The sequence below is a fragment of the Simochromis diagramma genome, unplaced genomic scaffold (genome assembly GCF_900408965.1).
Source record: "Simochromis diagramma unplaced genomic scaffold, fSimDia1.1 OVJJ01000816.1, whole genome shotgun sequence".
NCBI classification, from domain to species: domain Eukaryota; kingdom Metazoa; phylum Chordata; class Actinopteri; order Cichliformes; family Cichlidae; genus Simochromis; species Simochromis diagramma.
In genome coordinates, this window is record NW_024386908.1 from 6,628,058 (window position 1) to 6,649,050 (window position 20,993).

The 20,993-nt window shown below is 40.5% G+C and overlaps 1 protein-coding gene across 1 annotated transcript in view; it reads left to right on the forward strand.

The window, feature by feature from the left end:
• pdzrn4 (PDZ domain containing ring finger 4) overlaps nt 1–19,436 on the forward strand; it is a 44,374-nt gene extending 24,938 nt beyond the window's left edge. Inside the window, exons 2-9 of the mRNA XM_040035813.1 lie at nt 2,012–2,277; nt 3,061–3,163; nt 10,105–10,203; nt 11,737–11,799; nt 14,584–14,685; nt 14,873–14,980; nt 16,601–17,659; nt 17,751–19,436. Of these exons, the coding sequence (XP_039891747.1) occupies nt 2,012–2,277; nt 3,061–3,163; nt 10,105–10,203; nt 11,737–11,799; nt 14,584–14,685; nt 14,873–14,980; nt 16,601–17,659; nt 17,751–18,323 (2,373 nt within the window). The 3' untranslated portion in view covers nt 18,324–19,436. The remainder of the gene's footprint in view (nt 1–2,011; nt 2,278–3,060; nt 3,164–10,104; nt 10,204–11,736; nt 11,800–14,583; nt 14,686–14,872; nt 14,981–16,600; nt 17,660–17,750) is intronic.
• Nucleotides 19,437–20,993: the final 1,557 nt, after the last annotated feature.

The window sequence follows — 20,993 nt, forward strand, 5'->3', positions numbered from 1 at the left end:
GCAATGCTGTAATATTGTCTCTTTGTCACCTTGGTCACAGGAGCATGCTTCAGTAATGAGAAAGGGATCTTGTCATCAAAATGGAATTACTGCTTCATATTGATGGAATCTGCACGCCTATATATGTCTTAATACACCTAGTGCTTATGGATGCACTGCTCCCATATATGCTTATTCACACCCCCACACACATACAGATAGAAAGGTAGATGCTGTGACTTAATGAAATTCACAAGTTAAAAACGCATCAACAGCAGGGAGCTGCAAATACGCAAGAAAAAGAAATACATACATTTACTTTGTGACTCAGAAAATGTCTCCACAGTCCACATCTTAATTGTCTCAAAGCTTTAAAACATTTTTCGAACTTGTCTGCATCTCTTTATCTCCTCATTTGTGGCTTAATTATCCCAAAAGCCATAGATTTAATGCATATGATCTTCAAAATGCGCGATTCACAAACACTTGCAGACAAACACACATGCACGTAAAACCTACACGTTCTGAGTCATTATCCCCGGTCTTTGTCACATCTGCTGGCTATTAATCTCGCCCATTTACCTCCTCAATAGTCAGGTTGAATAGAGGAACAACAGCAGGTAAACACGCCGGCAGGTGTACCCGAACAAACAGTTTCGGCCTTACAGAGCATTCCTACTGATTGGAGATTAATGTGCCCATCTGGACCTCATTACAACTTAAATATGTGATGAAACTTTCTCGACACATTCTTTAGGATGAGCATAAACAGAGTAAACCGGGACATTTCAGTTACAGGTTTTGATTTCAAAGGTGTAGTTGCCAGGATTTGGTGTGTAATGATGAACTTGTATTAGTCCTAAAAACGGCAACAAATGTCACATATGAGTGCAACATAATAGCAAAAACCAGTTGTACAAAACACAGACTTTGCTGCTAATGAGCACTTCCCAAAGGGTCGGTTGCTTGACCAATGCTAAATGTCAGCACAGGTCAAAATTCTGTAGGTCAATTCAGTAAAAGTGTTAAGGTGACATTGAGCTCATTAAAGAAATAGGTACATAAGAATATACAGAAACTGTAGCAACTTGACTGGATCAACTGGAGGACCATACGTTGTTTCTGTGTTTCATTTATTCGGGGTTATAACAATTCTCCAGACCCACAAACTGGTTCATGCTTTGGTTTATCTTTAAAGGAGATCTTTACACTGTTTACACTCCAAGTTAAAGCACAAACATGTCCACCCATAGGGTAGGAATCACGACACTTTGGTAATGAATTTTTACCAGCATATCTGTTCTCAGTTGCCTCTCCTGTGGCTCAACATTTTCTGATCTTGCGATTTAAGTAAGTGCTACTTGCTAAAACTGGTGCTCCCAGTGGGGTGAAGTCTACTCACTCCACTTTGCTCATTTCCCTAAATCATTATTATTATTCTGCATCTGCATCTGATGGGCCTAATGGTTGGGATTCAGAGTAAATAATGCATCTGAGTTAGACTGATTTGCAGAAGAACATGAGGCAAAACTGCTCATTAAAGCATGCTTAGGGAGTATTCTCAACAGCATTCTCTGTATTTTCTAGTACAGTCTCTGTGGATTTACTACCAGCTGAAAGGTTAGCACATTTTTGAATAACTGGTCAACAGTTAAAATGTTTGAACCTGCTGGGAAAAGTGTGCTGCATTGTTAAAAAACAAAACAAAACAGGAGAGTGCTATATGTAAGGTGCTCTCTGCATCAAGAATTACAGGCAAAGTGCCCTTTATAAAAGCACTTAACTGATGTGGTAGTTGCTTCATTGGAAGCTATTAGTGCTTAACTGTGGAGAGTTATAGCTGTACTGAGATTTCCAGGTGTGAATGTGGAACCAGTTGCTCCTGAAAAGAGCGTGGATGGCTGTCAGATGCATCCTGGATTAACAAAAAAACACTGGGATCTTAAATACAAGGCTTGTTTCCTTTGCTTTCTCACAGTGACACATTGCAAGACTCACTTCCTGAAACTATTTGCTTTCTGTTTTCCCCCAGGTAAATGGTTTGGCCAAGGTCGAACATGATGAAGCAGTGGTGGAGGCCATCAGGCGAGACCCTATCGTTGTCCAGGTTCTCCGACGTACCCCCACCAGAGCCGCGGCGGCTGTCGTACAAAACGGCACCAGCTCGCCGCAGGACGTGTGTGTGGTCGATGTGTGCACGCAAACAGACATCACCTTTGAACATATTATGGCACTGGCCAAGCTTCGGCCTGCTACCCCACCAGTCCCTGACATTTGTCCCTTCCTGCTGTCTGACAGGTGAGGGCAAGCATTTACGTAAAGGTAAATGAGTGTTAATGTTACACAGGATGGAGATCCTTCCTCTAAATGTTTTTAACCACAACTAGGGAATTATACTCTTCCTGGCCCAAATGAATCTGAAGCTTACCGGAGGTTTCAACGCCGTTTTCTTTCATTTCCTAGTAGCTATTAAGCAGCCGTATCATGGTTTGGAAACCCCCTGGAACGCTAAGTACTCTGATATCATTATGCAGAGCCAAACCCGCATGTAATAATTGCTTCGGTGTGCTACATCCATTTTCTGTAATGGGACCTTTTGCTGGGCGATTAAAAGCCAATGGGCTGATAGAGCAGGCATTTTGATGCTACATCCATTCTGTGGCTGTTTACAGGGCTTGGCTTGGCAACAAATGAAATCACTTTGTCCCATAAAACTACGAATATGCTAGTCGTGGTCAGTGATTACAGAGAGGCTGTTACATTGTGACAATTTTGCAGAGGTCATGGCTTTATGAGGGCAATAGTTGATTACCAAATTGCTTGTTTGGAGTTTTGTGGTGAAATGAGAATCATTATTAAGAAATGTGATATAAAATAATAACTTACAATAGCTGGCAACATAGCTGTCCTTTATATGAAATTATACAGCCTTTGTGTGGTGTCTGCAATATCGCTACATGGATTTGAACAACGTCTGTCTATTTAATGATCTGACTAAACTGAAATAAACTGCCATGAAGCAAAGAGATAACCAGCACATATTTTAATGATCTTTAACATTCTACTTTTTCTTCTTTCTAGCTGTCACTCAATCCACACTATGGAACATGAGTTTTATGAATGTCCAGAGTACCTGTCTAACACCACAGCAGATGTGGAGAGGATCGTAGAGTATGAGTATGAGGTACAGTCTTGCATCATCTTTTCAGTGATCACTCTTAAGAGTATGTGTTACATTTTTTCTAACCAGCCACTGTTAGGGACTTCTTCCTCGCACCTCGCATACACAAACGTCTTTGCTAAAAGAAAACAAAATCACCTTTTTGTTTGAACCTACACCAAATTTACAAATGAAAAGAACTTAGTGGAACAATAAGATAAAGAAAACCTTGCATCCTTTAGACAAACAAACATGGGGATAATATATGCTATGAAATGATCTGGATGGACAACCTATAATGAGATAATCTGGCAGCTAGCTAGGCTAGACTGTTAAGGTTAGGTTTTAATTTTACGCTACAATTCTAGGAGTCCATAGCACTAGCAATAACACAGCCCTAACATTTGCTTTTACAAGATCAAATTTCCATTATGAGTGTTTGTGTACAACACTGAATTCAGTTATAACAAAATGAAAGCAGTTGCCACCTTGCAGTGCAATAAAGTAATTGTTTAACTTAATAGCAAAAACTGTAGCAAAGTTGACAAAATTAGCTTAAAAAAAACTGCTGTGAACTCAGATATGTAGATTTATTTACACAAGTGGCCAATCCTGTTATACAAGTACACATGTACTTCTTCCATAGGAATTAGGTGGGTAAGTAAGCTAGGTTCCTTACTACTACAGACCTCTGAAACAATGCACTTTAAACATATGATATCAAAGTGGTAATGATTTGGGTTTGTTTTGCAGCCACAGGACATGGGCACTTTGCTGTCATTGAGTTGACCATGAACTACACTGTATGCCAAAATATTCTTATTCTGGAATCAAATGTGAGGCTGTCTGTCTAAAACTTGGTACTGCAACAGGGCAATAATCCCAACAGCAGACCTACAAGAGAATAGCTGAAAAAGAAATGAATCAAGATGTTGCAATGGATCCGTCCAGAGATCAACCTGACTGAAATACTGTGTGTGGACCTTACAGAACAGTGCATAAACACGTCTGCAAACCTTAATGAACCGAAGCAGTGCTATAAAGAATAGTGGACCAGAGTTCCTCCACAACAAAGTGAAAGACTGATAAAATCAGACAGAAAATGATTACTTCAAGATATTTCTGGTTCTACAAGCTCTTGGATTATTGGGTTGTCCTTAGTTTTTTACAGTAATGCAGAGAGTCCCGTGAAACCTTTTCACATAACGGCACATATTTCTGCATTCTTAAAGTTTTCTCCTGGCACCAGCAGTTTAAAATTCATAAATTAAAATACCAAAATCTGATATTTGATCACAACCAACGGCATTTCCAGTTTACATCCTTTGCTTTCTGCTATTTCTCTCTTGTTTCTGCAACTGACTTTCCAATAAAAGTCCTTCAGTACGCATCAAAACTCTATCTGGACCTAAAGACAGACATTGCACAATACCTGTGGAATAAAAACCTCATTTAGCTAATGATGTTATTTTAATAAGAACAGATAAAACTTATTTTCCATTGATGTAGGAGAACAGAGGACACCATGTGTCAGTTATACACTAAGAGGATAATACAAGGTTGGTCAAGATGTACGATGCTCACAAATCTAACAATACAAGAAAAATTGCAGACTGCAGTAATAGAAGAAAATTGGCCACCCCTTGTCAAAGCAGCATCTGCTCTTTAGATTGTTTTGTATAGCATAGCAAAGTCCCTGGATTTAGTGCGGAAGGCCATTCTTCGTATAATTGTACAAAAAGAAAATCCCTCTCTGAAAAGCCTCCCAGTTGAATTACCTGTATGTTTTATTCACAGGCAGTTAGTTTCCCTTTTATCACGAACTGTCTGTCAGAAATATTTGTGCGCCTTTTCAGTCAGTCACTTCAAGCTGAATAGAAATTGTGAATAGAGCAAGCACTCATTGTTTCAGTGAGAGGGAAAAAAACTTGTAGATGAAATCTGTGGCATTTTAATTAAAGTGGCTAATCATTTCAAACAGCATCTGTTGTATATCATAACAAGAGTCTTTAGCCGTGGAATTCAAGGCAAGTTCTTTGCTAATGCCAGAATGTTAACATGTTCACAGTATATACACAGCTATGCAATATTTAGCATGTCAATTATAATTCTAGCGTCTCATGACTGCCTAACTAGCTATTAGCAATGTACAGCTGAAGCTGAAGGGAATTTCAATCGTGAGGTCATTGTTTTAGACCAGTAATTAACTTGTTAAAGTTAGGTGTCAGGGGACCACTTAAAATACACTAATCATTCATCACGTTTAGCTGACAAGGCATTTAACAAACAAGCACAAATGTGGTGCTGCCTTATAGGTGCTATTGTAAACGTGACGGGATCATCATTAAGATGTGTTCTCTGGGCACCAATAATGACAAACCACAGCTGTGCATATTCCAAGGCAATGCATCCCAGATCAGGACCATGTGTATTGAGCAAGGTTTTGTTAGCAAACTGCTAAAAGAATTTATCACAACCCACTTCGGTATGTACACCTGTTTAACTGCTTGTTAATGCTAATATCTAAATAGCTCATCAAATGACAGCAACTTGATGCATTTAGGCATGAAGACAAAGCCAACATGACTACTGTAGCTAAAGTTCAAACCGAGCAAGAAAGGGGGAAGAAAGATGATTTAAGTGACTTTGAACATGGCATGGTTGGTGATACCAGACAGGCTGGACTGAGTATGAAACTGCTGATCTACTGAGATTTTTCTGCACAATCATCTCTGGGTTTATAAAGAATGTTCTGAAAAAGAAAAAATCAATTCAGCGGCTTATCTTATCTTATCTTAATCAGACTGCTTATAGCTGATAGGAAAGCAGTAGGAACTCAAATAACCATAATTACAACCACACATTCAGTATCTCTGAATGCGCAACACATTCACCCTTGAAGTAGATGGGCTACAGCAGCAAAAACCAACACTGGGTGCCATTCCTGTCAGCTGACAACAGGAAACTGAAGCTATAATTCACACGGGTTCACCAAAATTCAATTTCTTCTATGAAAATGAAACAGGATCAGAATTTGGCATCAGATTTGTCATGAATCCATACTGCCTTGTTTTGGCGCTAACTATACACTGTTTAAAGCCACAGCCTATCTAAGTATTGCTACTGACTCTGTCCATTCACAGTTTACCGGCAGTATCCTCTGTTGGCTGCTTGCAGCAAGGTAGTGTGCCATGTCACAAAGATTAAATGATCTCAAACTGGTTTCTTGAACATAAAAATGTACTCAATTGGCCTCCACATTCACCACATTTAAATCCAATAGAGCACCTCTGGGATGTGGTGGAACAGGAGATTCACATTATGGATGTTCAGCTGACTAATCTGCAGCAGTTGTTTGCATATATATACCATCGTGCCAGTATGGACCAAGTATCTGAAGAAGAATTAAAAAAGTTCTCATGGCAAAATGGGGCACTTGGTGTGCCTAATAAAGTGCCCATTGAGTGTATATCGTTTGGTTGAGTGGATGATTTATGCTTATTGTTCTTAAATTTGCTAATCTCTAAGTTTCTTTTTCCTTCTTACTAAAATCTTGTGATTAAAAGAGCACATTTACCACGTGCACTTGCAAGTGTCTCCATTGTGACAGATGAACCATACCAATCAGCCAGTAGACCTCAATATCATGCCAGGTGACAGTGATGGGTGATATTTGCTACTCCCGAGGTGCCTTCGCTGGTTTAATAGGCACTTCCTGGTTCAGTGAACTGCATTGTGGGTCATTAGGGTATTGTCTGCTGCCAGCTGTGGTCTTACCTTTACAGTCGTCTGGATAAAAGATTCTCCTGTGTGGGTCGGGGGAAGGTTGAGGGGCGGAGGGCTTGTGTGTGGTAATAGCAGTAGTATCAGAACAAGGTCAGCACACACATCTATGCACAAGCACACACATCAAATCAGCTGTCTACACTTTCCTCTGTCCATTCATGTGTATCTAACTGAAACATGAATTGCTTTCCTGTTGGATGAAACAGAATAGGGCTGCAATTCCCAGGAACATTACTTCTGACTGACAGGTTTAGCTTCACTTCAGTTTGATCGTACACATGGGTACCCCTGCAGTCATAATACCCTGCCAAATGTACCATACCACAATATCGTCAAGTAGCAACAGACTTTCAAAGTAGTTTTTATGTGGATGCTTTGATTACTATTCTAAAAGATAAAGTTCACAGTTGAATAGCAAGCCATTGCAGTTAGGGTACCCAGTACCATGCGGGTATGGAAATGGGTATTTTCTTCAGACACATCTTTTATATCCACCTACCAGGCAAAGTAATATTGAGGAACAACGGATTTTAATGAAGACTCAGTGTGATCACTAGGTTGCATAGTGTGGTTAATAAAGTGGCAGCTGCCTGCCAGACAGCATTCAGTTATCTGTTTGCCAAATTAATCCTGTTCTAATGTCGTAATTATGGACTGTCAACAGGTGCCAAACTTCAAATGCTGAATTTTTAATCTTCCAAACCAAGATTGAAGCAAATACTGGTATGCAAACAGATGTGCAAGAACAAAGGGTCCTATTGAGCGCTGGGTTGTGGAAGTATAAAGCAAAATGAAAAAAATGCAAAAAGGCCTAGTACCACTTTCTCTGGATCAAAATGAAACACATTTGAAAGAATTAAGAAAAAACAAACGTACGATGAAACTGCAATATTTCTGCAGTTATTTCGAGCTGTAACTAAACTCTCTGCAGCAGGTACATTTCTGTGTTTCAAAACCCACAGCCCCAATTTATAGCTTGGTTTTTGGACACTCTGCCCCTAACAAACAGTATTTCCTTATAAAGCTGGTAAAGACTACTACTACTACAGTCACATCTGCTTAATTCCCTAATGCTTAATCAGTTGAATTCAACTAAGCTGAAATATCTCTAACATAACTAACAGTTAAAAGCTGAAAAGCTCAGTGAAGCTGAAGCAAAATGTGAACAGTAAGCCTGAAAAACAAGTAAAATACAGAATGAACAAAGGTACTATTACCTATTTACCGCAATAAATGGCAATCAGTGGGAAGCCTGTCATTTAAAATCATCCACAATCTTTTTCGGATTGACTGAATTATGATCACTATAAATTCAAAGACCGCTACTTCGAAACAGCTAAAGCTGAAAGGATATCATCAGCATCGTCATCAGCCACAATGAGGACACAATGAGGCAGTGAACATTACACTTGGCAGCTATTTCTTTTAAAATGAAACATGAAGTAACAGTTAAGTGCATATAAAAGTGAAATGTTACTACCAGATGTTTAATGTGGTAATAAAATGCCACCCATTGTCAATGTGTCGTTATTTCTCCCATATATTTGTAACATGTGGTAAATGTGATCCTCCCTATTTAGGCTGGGAAACCACATCAGTTGTCATATGCATTGCAAGCCGGATGAAATGACTTTTTAAGTCATTGCCGTGCCATGCTCCAAACTCAGCGGCACAGATTATGATCCAATCATCACTAATCAAATCACTTCATAGCTTTAGCACCCGTGGATCCAGGCATCCAGTAATCCACTGAAACCTGGCGAACCGCCCAATGTGCACTGACGTTAGGCATTAGTGCTGCCTGATCTCACTGCATGCAGTTGTTATTTCACTGCCAGGGGCTGTACAAATCAACCAGTGTACTAAACTGCTGAGGAGTGTGGCTTGTCAAAACCAGCACATGGTGTTGCAATATTGTAAACTCCTTTGCACGCCCCACCCAACCTCTGAAGGTCAGGGCTGCTTCCACAGGGGGGATAACATGCCAAAGAAATTAATTTCTTCCCTCTGTCAATCTTTGCCATCGTGGCTTCCCATGACAGAAAAAAAGGGGGCTGGGGATTTTTAATTCTTGCCCCCTATGAACACCACACCCACCCTCAGCATCTTTATACCCCACAATCTATCCCACACAATCCATCCCCCACCCCGCCTTTCATATCACAGCAGTGAAATGAATTTGGCACTGAGGGGTTAATAAAGATTACCATTGGAGTTATCTTTATGCATTACATTTAGACACAGCTGAGATCAAAAGGAACCAGTTGTGAGTCAGGCTAAATTGAGAGAAAATTCCTGTGGGAGGGTATCAGTGAATGAAATGGCATCAAAACAGCCATCAAAGATCTGCACAGTATGCTGCCACATGTTCGGTTTACGTTTGACAGACTTTCATGTTATTGATTGACAGATCGCTTGACAGGGCTCCATTTGAGCCTATATCTATATATATGATGTCATGCGATACTTGGACTATATAAATTATTGTGCTATATGTGTTTCTGCTTGCTTATCGTGTTTGGTGATCACTGCAGTTATATGTCTCTTTGAAGCAATACCCGGTAAAACAACGTGGAACTGAAAAACCTGCTCGGCCTGTACATTCTCGATGCTGAAAATACCCAAATTCAAAAGGCTTCCTTACAAATGTTCTGCTGATTAAAAATTCTGTTATCAGTACGACTGACTAGCACCCTGCTAATCTGGCAACAAGCTGCAAAGACTGATAGGTTTTTGTACACGATAACACAATGACTGACTGCACTATAAGTCTTTACTCAGAAAGTATATAAAGTCAAGTAAGAAAGAAAGTTTTCAACGGACTCTGAAGAATGTGCAGTCTCGTGAAAAACTGCCTCGTAGAATCACCTTTACCTGCAATAACTTGAAGGTCTTGATTCTCTTCTGTTTTTAAGCCATTCTGTTGAAGATTTGCAGGTGTTGTAGTGGTAATCATTGTCCTGTTGCATGACCCAGTTTGGGCCAAGCATTAGCTGTCAGACAGAGGACCTCACTCTAGAATACTCTGGTATACAGAGGAGTTTGTAGCTGACTCAATGACTGCAGTCTGTGTCCAGATCCCGCGGCTGCAAAACAATACCTTTCTTTTGAGTAAAATGGTCCCGATCAAAGAGTCCTTACTGTTTTTCTTTTTATGTGTGTGCGTGTTTCCGCAACAGGAAGTGGAGCTATGCAGGCAGAACAGCCAAGAAAAGCTGGGCCTGACACTGTGCTACAGGACTGATGATGAGGAGGACACTGGGATCTATGTGAGCCAGGTGGGGACAGAAACAACACTTTTGATAGAAAACTGTCCTGCAGTGAAGCCCTTAAAAATAAAAAATGATTAAATTCAATAAGAGACAAAGCTGCCTGATCACGTAATAAACCGGGGCCCCATGATCAGCTTTGTTTGGAGTGATAAAAAGTCAAAGAAAGGATGAAATCACAGAAGAATTCTTGTTTTTACATACGAAAGCAGAGCACATGTTTGCTAGTCAAATATAAACTCAGAATAAGACATGCATGAACAAAAAAGGAAGTCAGCTTTGAAATGTGATTCCCTTCCTGACTTTCTCATTCCCTCCTCTTAAACAAGTTTGAATTGAAGGTTTTAATAAGCTCTGAGCCACAACCCCCAACACACAATATATTAAATGGCACATTTAGTGGAATCCACCATCTGAATGCCAAACACACAAATGAAAGAAGAAATGCATTACGGATGTTCTTTTTTTTTAATTCAAATGATTTGCGCTGCTACCTGTTGAAAAAAAAAACTTAAATAACACAAAATGAAAACAAATTATTACATTTTTCCATGACAGAGCTGAATGAATGATAGAATTATAGGGGCTGCGAAACGAATTCAATAATGTTCAATGTTTAGTTTGACTGCAGGTGCAATTTCAATCCCATTATGAACACAAAAGGCAAGGCTGGGAAAAGTAAGAGCTACAGTGAGGATTAGCTCAGCAACATAAGGAGATAAATGGCAGAAACACAAAGACATGCAGTGTGGTTAGCTCATTTTCAGTCTTTTCAGAAATAATTTCATACACACTGTAACTCTGCGAGATGTCACTTATTCCTCCGGTTTTTCACCTGTTAGTTTTCGAAAAGCATGAAAAGGAGAAAAAAAAGGGAAAGAAAAAAAGCGCAGGCACCTGCTGAACCTCGGCAGATTGTGACGGCTCCAACCGGCATAACAGATCTATTTTTATACGTTTGATAGAAGGATAGAAATGCTAATTCCCAGTATTATAATGCATGCGGTATTGGTGTAACTTCCAGAAAGGCATGCTTTTTTTTTTCTTCAACCCCACTCCACCAAGTTTCGCTTTTTCTGCATATCGCTAAATCTCTTGATCTTCAATGCAAGAACAACAAAGTTTATGAAGTAGTTGTTGAGGGCTTTGGGTGGTGCCGTAGCTTATATGCATATCCACTGAGATGCATTTTGAAAAATATGCACTGCTGCTTCATTCTGCTAAACACAACGATGTTTATGCCACAAACACATGTTTTTAGTTTCTTCTTCCCCTTCTTTCTCTCATTGCTTTTATTCACTGCTTCGTATGTATCTCCATTTCCTTTACATGACACAAGTACCTGAGAAAATCAACCCGCATCATATCAAAAATAGGAGGCAAGAAAAATGAGTGTCATTTCTATATCAAAAAACAGACTTTTCTCCTAACATGACATAAAAGAGCGGCGGTGCAAGTGTGGTGCATCGCTGCTGTCTTTTCGAGATACAGAGCTGCGTGGTGATTGGCTGTCAGCATTGATTTTCAACTTCTTTTGTGCAGGTTGAGCCGAACAGCATAGCGGCAAAAGACGGGCGCATAAAGGAAGGAGATCGTATTCTGCAGGTGGGTATTTTCATGTCAGTGCCCGAAGTACATGAACAGCAGGTTATGTTATGAACTGACTCTGTGTCTGTGCGCAAGTATTCTTCACAGTCACATCACTGGCAGCATGTGATCTTGTACAACCGAACAAGACAAACAAACAAAAAAGAAAACAGCATTGCTCTGTTTTTCTATGTTTAATCTGGACGTCCGCCAGCTTGTTTTCGAGGCGGTCCTTTTTAGAGAATATCCAAGCGGCTGGTGTCTCCAGTCTTGGAAAGCTTATGTATTTTTAATCACCTCGTTTTACCAGGGAAATTAAAGTCCTTAGCTGCAGTTACACCAGGCATTACATCAATTCTAGGATCGCTGTCTTTCTCTGGCAATTTCTCACTGTTCCTCGTTATGCAGAAACAGCCATGGGGTCACAGTGCGTACAGTGTAAAGATGGCACAATTAGCTGTGTATAGACGAGACGGGCTGTCAGCACTTTATTTATTAACGGTGAGAAATGTCAGTATTTTCAGTAAATTGTTGTGAGGCCTTAGGGGTTTTAAACAACAAAACATGTGCAGTTCTTTACCTTCAATTCAATGTTATATATATAGCGCCACATCACAACATCAGACTGAGTTAAGGGACTTTATATTGACTGCACAAAATAAAAATAAAAAGCTGAGAAAACCCTACAATCATGTGACCTTCTGTGACCAAGTGCTTTGGCGGCAGTGGGAAAGAAAAACTTTTTTAACAAGAAGAAAACTCCAGCAGAACCAGGCTCAGGGAGGTGTGGCCATCTGCCACGACCAATTGGGAATGATCAGATGAAAACAGGACAAGACAGGACATGCTATGGAAAAGAGCCAGATATGAATAATAACTAATTACTATTTGATATTACATTTAAATGTCTTAAATAATTTTCCTACTGGTATGCAGGATAAACAGTGAAAGGGCTTGCAGGTGTGTGTGACCAAGGTCCCTCGTTGGGTCTTACGCTGAGCTGCCTGATGGATTTTATGTTTTTATTTTTTGATCTACAGCCTGTTATTTTGCATTTTCTTATATTTATACACATGTTCAGATAAAATATGAATTAATATGTCAGTGCATATCAGTAAGTGCATGTATTTCTACATTTATTTAAATACCCTCATAGTACTCATGCAACTAATTCACTGTAAATGTAAATGCTTTCTGCTTCATTGGCTTGCACCAATATGTTGCTGGGCTATTTAAGCCTCTAGAGACGCACAGTCTGTGAGGTGTGCTGCTGGCTTATAGAACTGTTTGCCTCTGGCCTTTAAGTTCTTTAGAAGACAATTAAAAAATGAGGCTTCAAAGCAATCACTTATCTTTAGATTTTACTGTGTCTCAGGAACACACAGTGATTCAGAGGGATAAAAACTCAAGAGTTCTCAAAGCATCTATCTTAAACACTTAACGCAGACTCAATATTATTTTTTTAGCATGTTACAGAACTGATCTCTTTCTGACGCAAAATCAGATCATTTCAATCTAACAATCACAATTTTGTTGTTTTTTAATATGTCTTTACCTGCACCTTTTTCTCCCTCCCAACATCCCATCCTCTGCTTTTTTTTAAGCGTGTCTCAGTGTAATCCTTCACATTTCGGTTTCTGTTGTTGTCTCCCCCAAAACACCAACACGTTTTTTGTATGAATTTCCTTTGATTTTTGTTTTTAATTCCATGTGTTGAATTTACCTTCTATTATTGTTGTTTCTTCTATTTCTTGTTTCTTTATTTCGTTCTTTGTGTTTTGTGAGCTTTTACAGTATTTTCTATTTGCTACTGTTTTCACAAGTTGCAGTTGCATTTGACCTCTCTGGGCCCCCGTACTTCTGGACTTTTATTGGGACAGTATCTCACCGCAACCTTACGACATACCTTGCCTCTATCACTTTACCAAACTCTCTGATGGCAGGTTTTGCCTTTTCTTTGGCAGTGGCTTAAACAGTCCTAAAGAGTGGTTGTGGTTTGCACCACAAAACAAAGTGACCCACACTGTTCCTTTTTTTTTTATAACAAGTGGAAAATGACAGGTGGATCGTGTTACAGCCAGCAAGTGCAGTGTTAGATCCCACCACAGCAGCCTGGATCTCATTGTTCTGGTGGACACCCTGAATGTGTAGCCTATGACATTCACACAAAGGAGTTATTTATTCATATTGCATAAATCAGATAAGTCGTCTTATTATTGATGACCTCGGTAAGCAACATCTCAACTTGCTTCTAGTCTGAACAACAATATACCAACATTACTCCTCCTCCATATTTATTGCATTCAGCACTCCATTCTCTCTACACTGTTTCTGTTTCCCGGTACTATGAATGATTGTGGGGAGCAAGGCCTGCTGTACTCCTGGCCCTATTATCTTCTTCTGACAGGCCCATTACTCTAGTGAGGAAAAGATGAACGCCACCTGTCAAAGAACAGTTAATTGTATGTCTGGATGGTTTGGTGAGAGTAGACTCTTGTGAGGTCGGACTATGCACTCTCGAGCGAGTCTCTTTGCTATGAGTGCAACAGCGAAGACGTGGAGAGTGCCAAGAAAGAAATGTATTAAAAAAAGAGAGGAGGAATGGAGGAAGAAAAGGGGATAAAGGGGGATAAAGATCAAAAGACATTGTGGTCAAGGTGGCTTGCTAAAACATTTGAATTCATTTTATTTGTGGTAGGTATATGGAGAAAAAGCATTTAATTTCTTTTGTAAGATATGCAGACTGTTGTGTATCAGTTCTTTCTCACTGACAGAACCATCTATTCTCATCTTGATGTACAGATAAATGGCTGTGAAGTACAAGACAGAGAGAAGGCTGTTGCCCTGTTGTCAAGTGAAGAAGCAAGGAGCATCACACTACTGGTGACAAGGCCAGAAATCCAGGTAAACACACATACACACCTACGCAGCCTTCCTGCCCTATCTTGACAGCCTGTGTCATGTCAAATAAAAGCACCCGCCTCCCGTTCCATTCCTGTCAGTGTGATTGGAGTTCCTGCTGACACACAAACACTTTCATTCAAAGCCAGAGAGAAAGAGGGAGGTTTCTGACAAGATGTTGTGATTTCAGTTGGATGAGGAGGCTGGATGGCTGGACGATGAGCAACAGGAGCTCATGGAGGAGATCCTCGAGGAGAGGAGGAAGCAGAAGGAACATGGCTTTGACAGGGGAGATGAGGTAAGAGGGTACGCTAAGTGAAGCAACCAACAGACAAAGTGTCCATTAAAAGTACAGTGGTGAAGAGAGACTGTTTCGGCGTTGTTCTAGGCTAAGGAGGGGAGGAGGCGCGAAGGCCCCAAGACAGACCCAGGAAATGCTGGAGTGATTAGATGTCTGGGCTGTGTTGTGTGTCTATTTCGGTGATTTTATATTGGGGTCAAAACGAACCAGACAAACAAACACAAAAAAAACCCCCACAAAAAATGTTCACTGAGAAATATCAAAAACTAAGAAATACCGGGGCAAATGGTTGGTAAATAAGCTATTAAGTAATTATACAGATTGTACTTGAAAAAGCAGCAAGTTGTATAAAGTATTAATAAAATATTTTTTAGAAAATATGCAAATTAATTGTAATTTTGAACAAATAATAATAATGTTTTTTTCTCTATATTATTAAATAACTAATTATGCTTTGAGATGAAATATGTTTTGCTATCATCATCATTATTAATATTATTATTATTTTGCTTCTCACTGTAAATTAATGTATGTTACATATTTAGGTAGATGAGGGTTAAGCTAAGGTTTTATAGCATCACAGCATGAACTAAAGCATGAGAACCTGTTTGACCGAGAAAGTGAGGTCTGGACGTTCTTGACTAGTTATTTTCACCACCTGCTGTACTTGACTGACCCTCAACATGTACTTTTGAAAACAATTCAGACATTGCCTTTGCTGCTGTGCCGATATTATCCTAAAACAGCAGTTTAGGTATCTGCAGGCTTTTAAATCCTTATGCACCACCTAGCTTAACTTCATGTAGTTCATTGAAACCTTGATGGTGTTAGTTTTTTTAATCTTTGTTTATGTCCAAAGATAAAGCAGCCAAGTACATGTTTTATTTTTTTTAGAAATACCTTACCTTTTAATAATTTTCTCCTGTACTTAGTAGAACCTTTGTGAAACTACAGTGGTCCCTCGTTTATCGCGGTAGTTACGTTCTGAAAATAACCCATGATAGGTGAAATCAGCGAAGTAGCCAACTTTATTTTTTACAATTATTACAGATGTTTTAAGGCTGTAAAACCCCTCACTACACAGTTTATACACTTTTCTCAGACAGGCATGAACATTTTCACACTTTTCTCTCGTTTAAACACTCTCAAAGTTCAAACCTTTGTAGAAAAATAAGTCCAGTATTGTAGAAACCAAAAGCACCCGCGGTTGCCTTTGACGGTGCAAAACGTTTCATCGACAGTGTTGTGTTTGTTGGGGAGAAAACTTACAAACATACAGTACAACACTTCAGAGTCACACTGCTAGCGATTGAAGATTTATTTAATTTGACAAGCTAAACACATTCTGTACTGTACAGGAGACACGGCACGAGATTGATTGACAATGGTCTATTGCCAATCAGGACGCAGAACACAATGCGCTGTAAGGAAACAAACAAAAAAAATAAAAGCATGCAAAATTGCACCAAAAAAATCTGTGAAACAGCAAGGCCGCGAAAAGTCAACCGCGTTATAGCGACGGACCACCGTAAATCATTGACAACAAAGAATTTATGGTCTTACAAATGATTGAAACATTCATAAACTAATACAACTGTTTCTCTTTTAATACTCCAGAATCAAGCTGAAGAAGGGATGACAACAGACACAGCTACATGTTCTTCCAACAATCAAGACAGTGGGTTTGGACGCAGTACGGACAGTCCGGAGCACCAACCACTGCTGGCTAAACTCCAAAGAAGGAGCCCAGCTCATTGCCTAAGGGAGCGGTGGCGGGCAGAGCATCCCCACACCAAGCGAGGAGCTGTTGTCCCACGGGAAAACCAGAGCACGAGAACACTGTCCACAGGCCAAGGCCACGAAGGGGTAGGGAGTGTTCGCAATAGTGGAGGTGGGATCTTAGGTTTGGAGAATCGCTTCCAGCAACTCTTGGAGCTCAAGTGTCAGATCCGAAACGGGGGTGAGTGTGGGGTGTACTCAATTCGACACAGTATAGAGTGTAGCCTTACTGAACAAGGGGGAGAGGATGCCGATTGCGTAGATGACATAGGGGGAGGGGTGGAGCAGGAGTTGAGGATGCTAAACGAGGAACTGCGCAGCATTGAGCTCGAATGCCAGAGCATTATGCAGGCCCATCAGCTTCGCCAGTCCCATCAGCAGGAGCACTCACAGCCGTCGCCCTGTTCACCAGGAAGGAGCACCAAAGATGGACACAAGCGGCACAGCAGGCTGGCTGACATTCACGAACACCCAGAGAGGTTGGAAGCCGATAAGATGCGCGAGAAGGATAGCTCCAGTGCCTACAACACAGCAGAAAGTGCACGCTCAACACCACTGGGTATGGAGAGATCTCCTGACCACTCTCTGCAGAGACACATCAGCATTACCAACCAGAAAAACCTCAGACTGGCTTCTTCAACACCCTCAAGCCCTATTCCTATCCCCAAGCCCCAGGGCACATCTAGTCGTAGCAGACAAGCAGATCCAGGTCCTGTAATCTCAAGCAGCCCTGATCAGAGCAACCCTTCCAGGTCTGAGTCGGACCCTGCTCTGCCTGCAGATGATGAGAGGTGTGAGAAGAAAGGGAGGACCAGAGAGTCAAGGAGAGGGCTTCCTTACGCTTCTTCATATCACACGACCCCTTATCATGGCCAGGGAGGATCTAAGCAACTTCAGGTATAATACATGTGAACCTGATGCTGCTGTGGCTTTGAGTAAAGCGCATATGAAGAACACCTCGTTGTTAACCCTGTTTTCTTTGTTGCAGAGCTACATGCAACTGCTACAGCAGCATTCATCCGTGGAGTATTCTCAGAGCCAGCTGAGTCTCCTCAGTGTCTGCCGAGATCCCGTGCACCGTAACGGACGCCCTGGGGAACCACGACTAGAGTGGAAGGTCAAAGTTCGAGCTGACGGGACGCGATACGTTGCCCGGAGGCCTGCTCGTGATCGCATACTGAGGGAGAGGGCGCTAAGGATCAGAGAGGAGAGGAGTGGAGGCATGACCACAGATGATGACGCCATGAGTGAGATGAAGATGGGCCGCTACTGGAGCAAAGAGGAGAGGAAGCAGCACCTGGCACGTGCCAGGGAGCAAAGAAAGAGGAGGGAGTTTATGCAAAAGAGCCGCCTGGAGTGTTTAAAGGAGGGACCACTGAGTGGAGCTGAAGGCAGGAAGGAGATCAATATCTTGGAGCTCAGTCACAAAAAGATGATGAAGAAACGAAATAAAAAGATCCTGGATAACTGGATGACTATTCAGGAGCTGATGAGCCATGGGGCCAGAGTCCCAGAGGGCTCCAAAGTCCATAATGCCTTTCTTTCTGTCACAACTGTGTAATAAAAGATATTAAGTCAGGTAGACAGCAATCGAGGAACTACTGCTTGTTTTTTCTTCTTTTTTTTAAGTGTACATTTCTGAGATTAAATCAAGTACGTTAACGCCGAAGACGTCTGTAGCATTCCCAAAGCAACTCTGGAACTAACACTTTAAGAATGTTTGAATAGTTCAACAATCAATTGCAAGACCTCGGCCATACAAACTGTTTTTTACGCTGGCATTTTGGTAATGCTCCCTGCTTCTGGTAGCGCGTTGGTTCAAACAGATTCACGTAACAGACTGAGAGACCAACACATTAACCTTGTGTATACCATGTACTGTGTCTCCATTACTCTCGTTTCTTTTGTTTCATTGCACATGAAGCGACTTCACTTGCCTCGATCGAGGTGTTTGGCTGTTTTTTTTATAATGGGGGAAATACGATATTTTTCACACAGCTTTTTGTAAAGAAATTTTTACACTGAATGTCAAAGTACTGTAAGCATTTTATTCTAATTTCTTATTTATGTTTATTACCACCAAATCGTCGATGTCAGAAGTGACACTAATTGATTGTATTGTAGCCCGCAGTGAGAGAGACCTCATTACATTGCTAAAGGACTACGACTCCACATCTAAAACCACTGCTTTTATTGTGTTGATAAAGTCACTTGAGTCAGACTTGTCTGATAAGCAGCACTGAATTTAAGGCACTGAAAGACTCAATTTTGCCATCTCAAAAGCTCATTTTGTTCATGAGCTGGGAGGGCTTTTTTGATACAGCTTTACCTCAACTTACAGAACAAACTGACCTGTCAAGTATTTGAATTTTGGGGCAAAAGGAATGGCTGACCTTCAACCCTCCCTTTGAAACATAATCGCGTGAATTGTGTTAAACATGTTAAACAGACTCTTATTTATATTGTTTACTGTCGTTTGTATTTATTGTAAATTCCTTTTTATAGTCTGTCTAAAATGTTTCGGTGCAGCTAGCCTTGAAAAGGCAACACTTTTCAAGACGCTGTCAATGAAAATGTATAATATTTGCAGCCTTTCAACTCAGTCTGCTGTTTTCACTGTAAAGTTAATTGACGAGGCCTTGAGTTCAGTATTTGTTGATGGTGATATTTGTAATAAAAGAACAATAAGAAAAAAAATCTGTAGAAAGATATTTTTTCAGTGAGTAATCACCTCCTGTTCAACTGCATATCTACCCAAATATCTAGTAAGCCAGTCACATTCTTAGTTATCCTGCAATAGGGTTAATCTGCTGGAGACTTCCCATGATGAATTGAGCATTTCTTCTTCACTCATCATTAGCACTCATTAAAAACTCGCTCTCACTACTATATATTGCTATTTGTCCTATTCTCTTGTCCTGCTCTCTTCTCTTTCCCCTCACATCCACCTGGTGGTGGATGACTGCCACTCCCTGAGCCTGCTTCTGCCAGAGGTTTCTTCTTGTATAAAGTTGTGCTTTCCCACTGTTGCTTGCTTACAGCGGGTTTTCTGATCGTTGAGATTCTTCCTAATACCACGTGCTACTCCTGTCAGCTAAGAAAAGTAAACTGAGGCTACAATTTATACAGATTAATTCAGATAGTAGGATGAGAACGTGAAATAAACATGAAAGCATGGATGCATCTTGCCTTGTATTTACAGCTCACAGTGGTGGTGTAATGGAAATATGATCTCGGCACTTTTAAATCCCTTTCGTACTTACTGAATATTGTTTAACTGTCACACCCAACCTGAGTGTTTTTGCTGACCATATCGATCCCTTTATGACCATATTCTGATGGTTGTTTCCAGCAGGATAACACATCACGTCAGCTCAAATAGTCTCAAACTGGTGTCTTGTCCATGTCATTGAGTTCCTTTAGGATGTGGTGGAATACGTTGATTCATATCATGGATCTGCAGCCAGCAAATGTCTCGCAAGTGTGTTATGCTGCTGTGAATTAAGGAGTTCTGAAGGTAAACGTTTTCTGGTGAGTGTATACTGGAGCAAATTTGCATTCAGTAAATTATTTCACACAGCCTTTAAAGCTGTGTTTTTCTAACATAATTGTTGATAATGAAACATGACTATAGCTCTGAGGATCCCAGTTGTTCTACATTCAGATAGTAAACACTATCTGACAGGTAATAAGCACTTTTTCAGTCAGAATATATCCTTACATATCCTTACACTAAACCTATTCAGTGGCATGCTCAAGAATGGCCCTATGAAACATAAATATTAGTTCCTAAAATCAGAATACTTGACACAATTCATATCAATCATAGGGTGTTTCTACTATGCATATCTCTCCTACGTGTCAAAGAACCCCGAACACAATTTTTAGTGATTCGCTTTGAATGTCTTCTTCAAACAAACCATGCATTATGCATGCCGAGGACAGAAGTTTACATGTTTGGATTTGAGAGAGATTCTTATAAAAGTGTACTCTTTGCAGACTGCATTGTCTCCTGCAGAGAGACAACACATTTGATGTGCGCGGATGTGCATCAGGAAGCATGAGAGGAGGCGGGCGTGCTGTTTATCTGAGACTCATAATAAAGGAATGCGCTGTAGCTGGTGGAAAGTGAAGCGACTGATCGATACTGTGCAATCGGCTACATGCTCAAATCTTTGTGAAAGATCATAAAGAAATGATTGCTCAGTGAATTCATACAAGGTGAATAAAT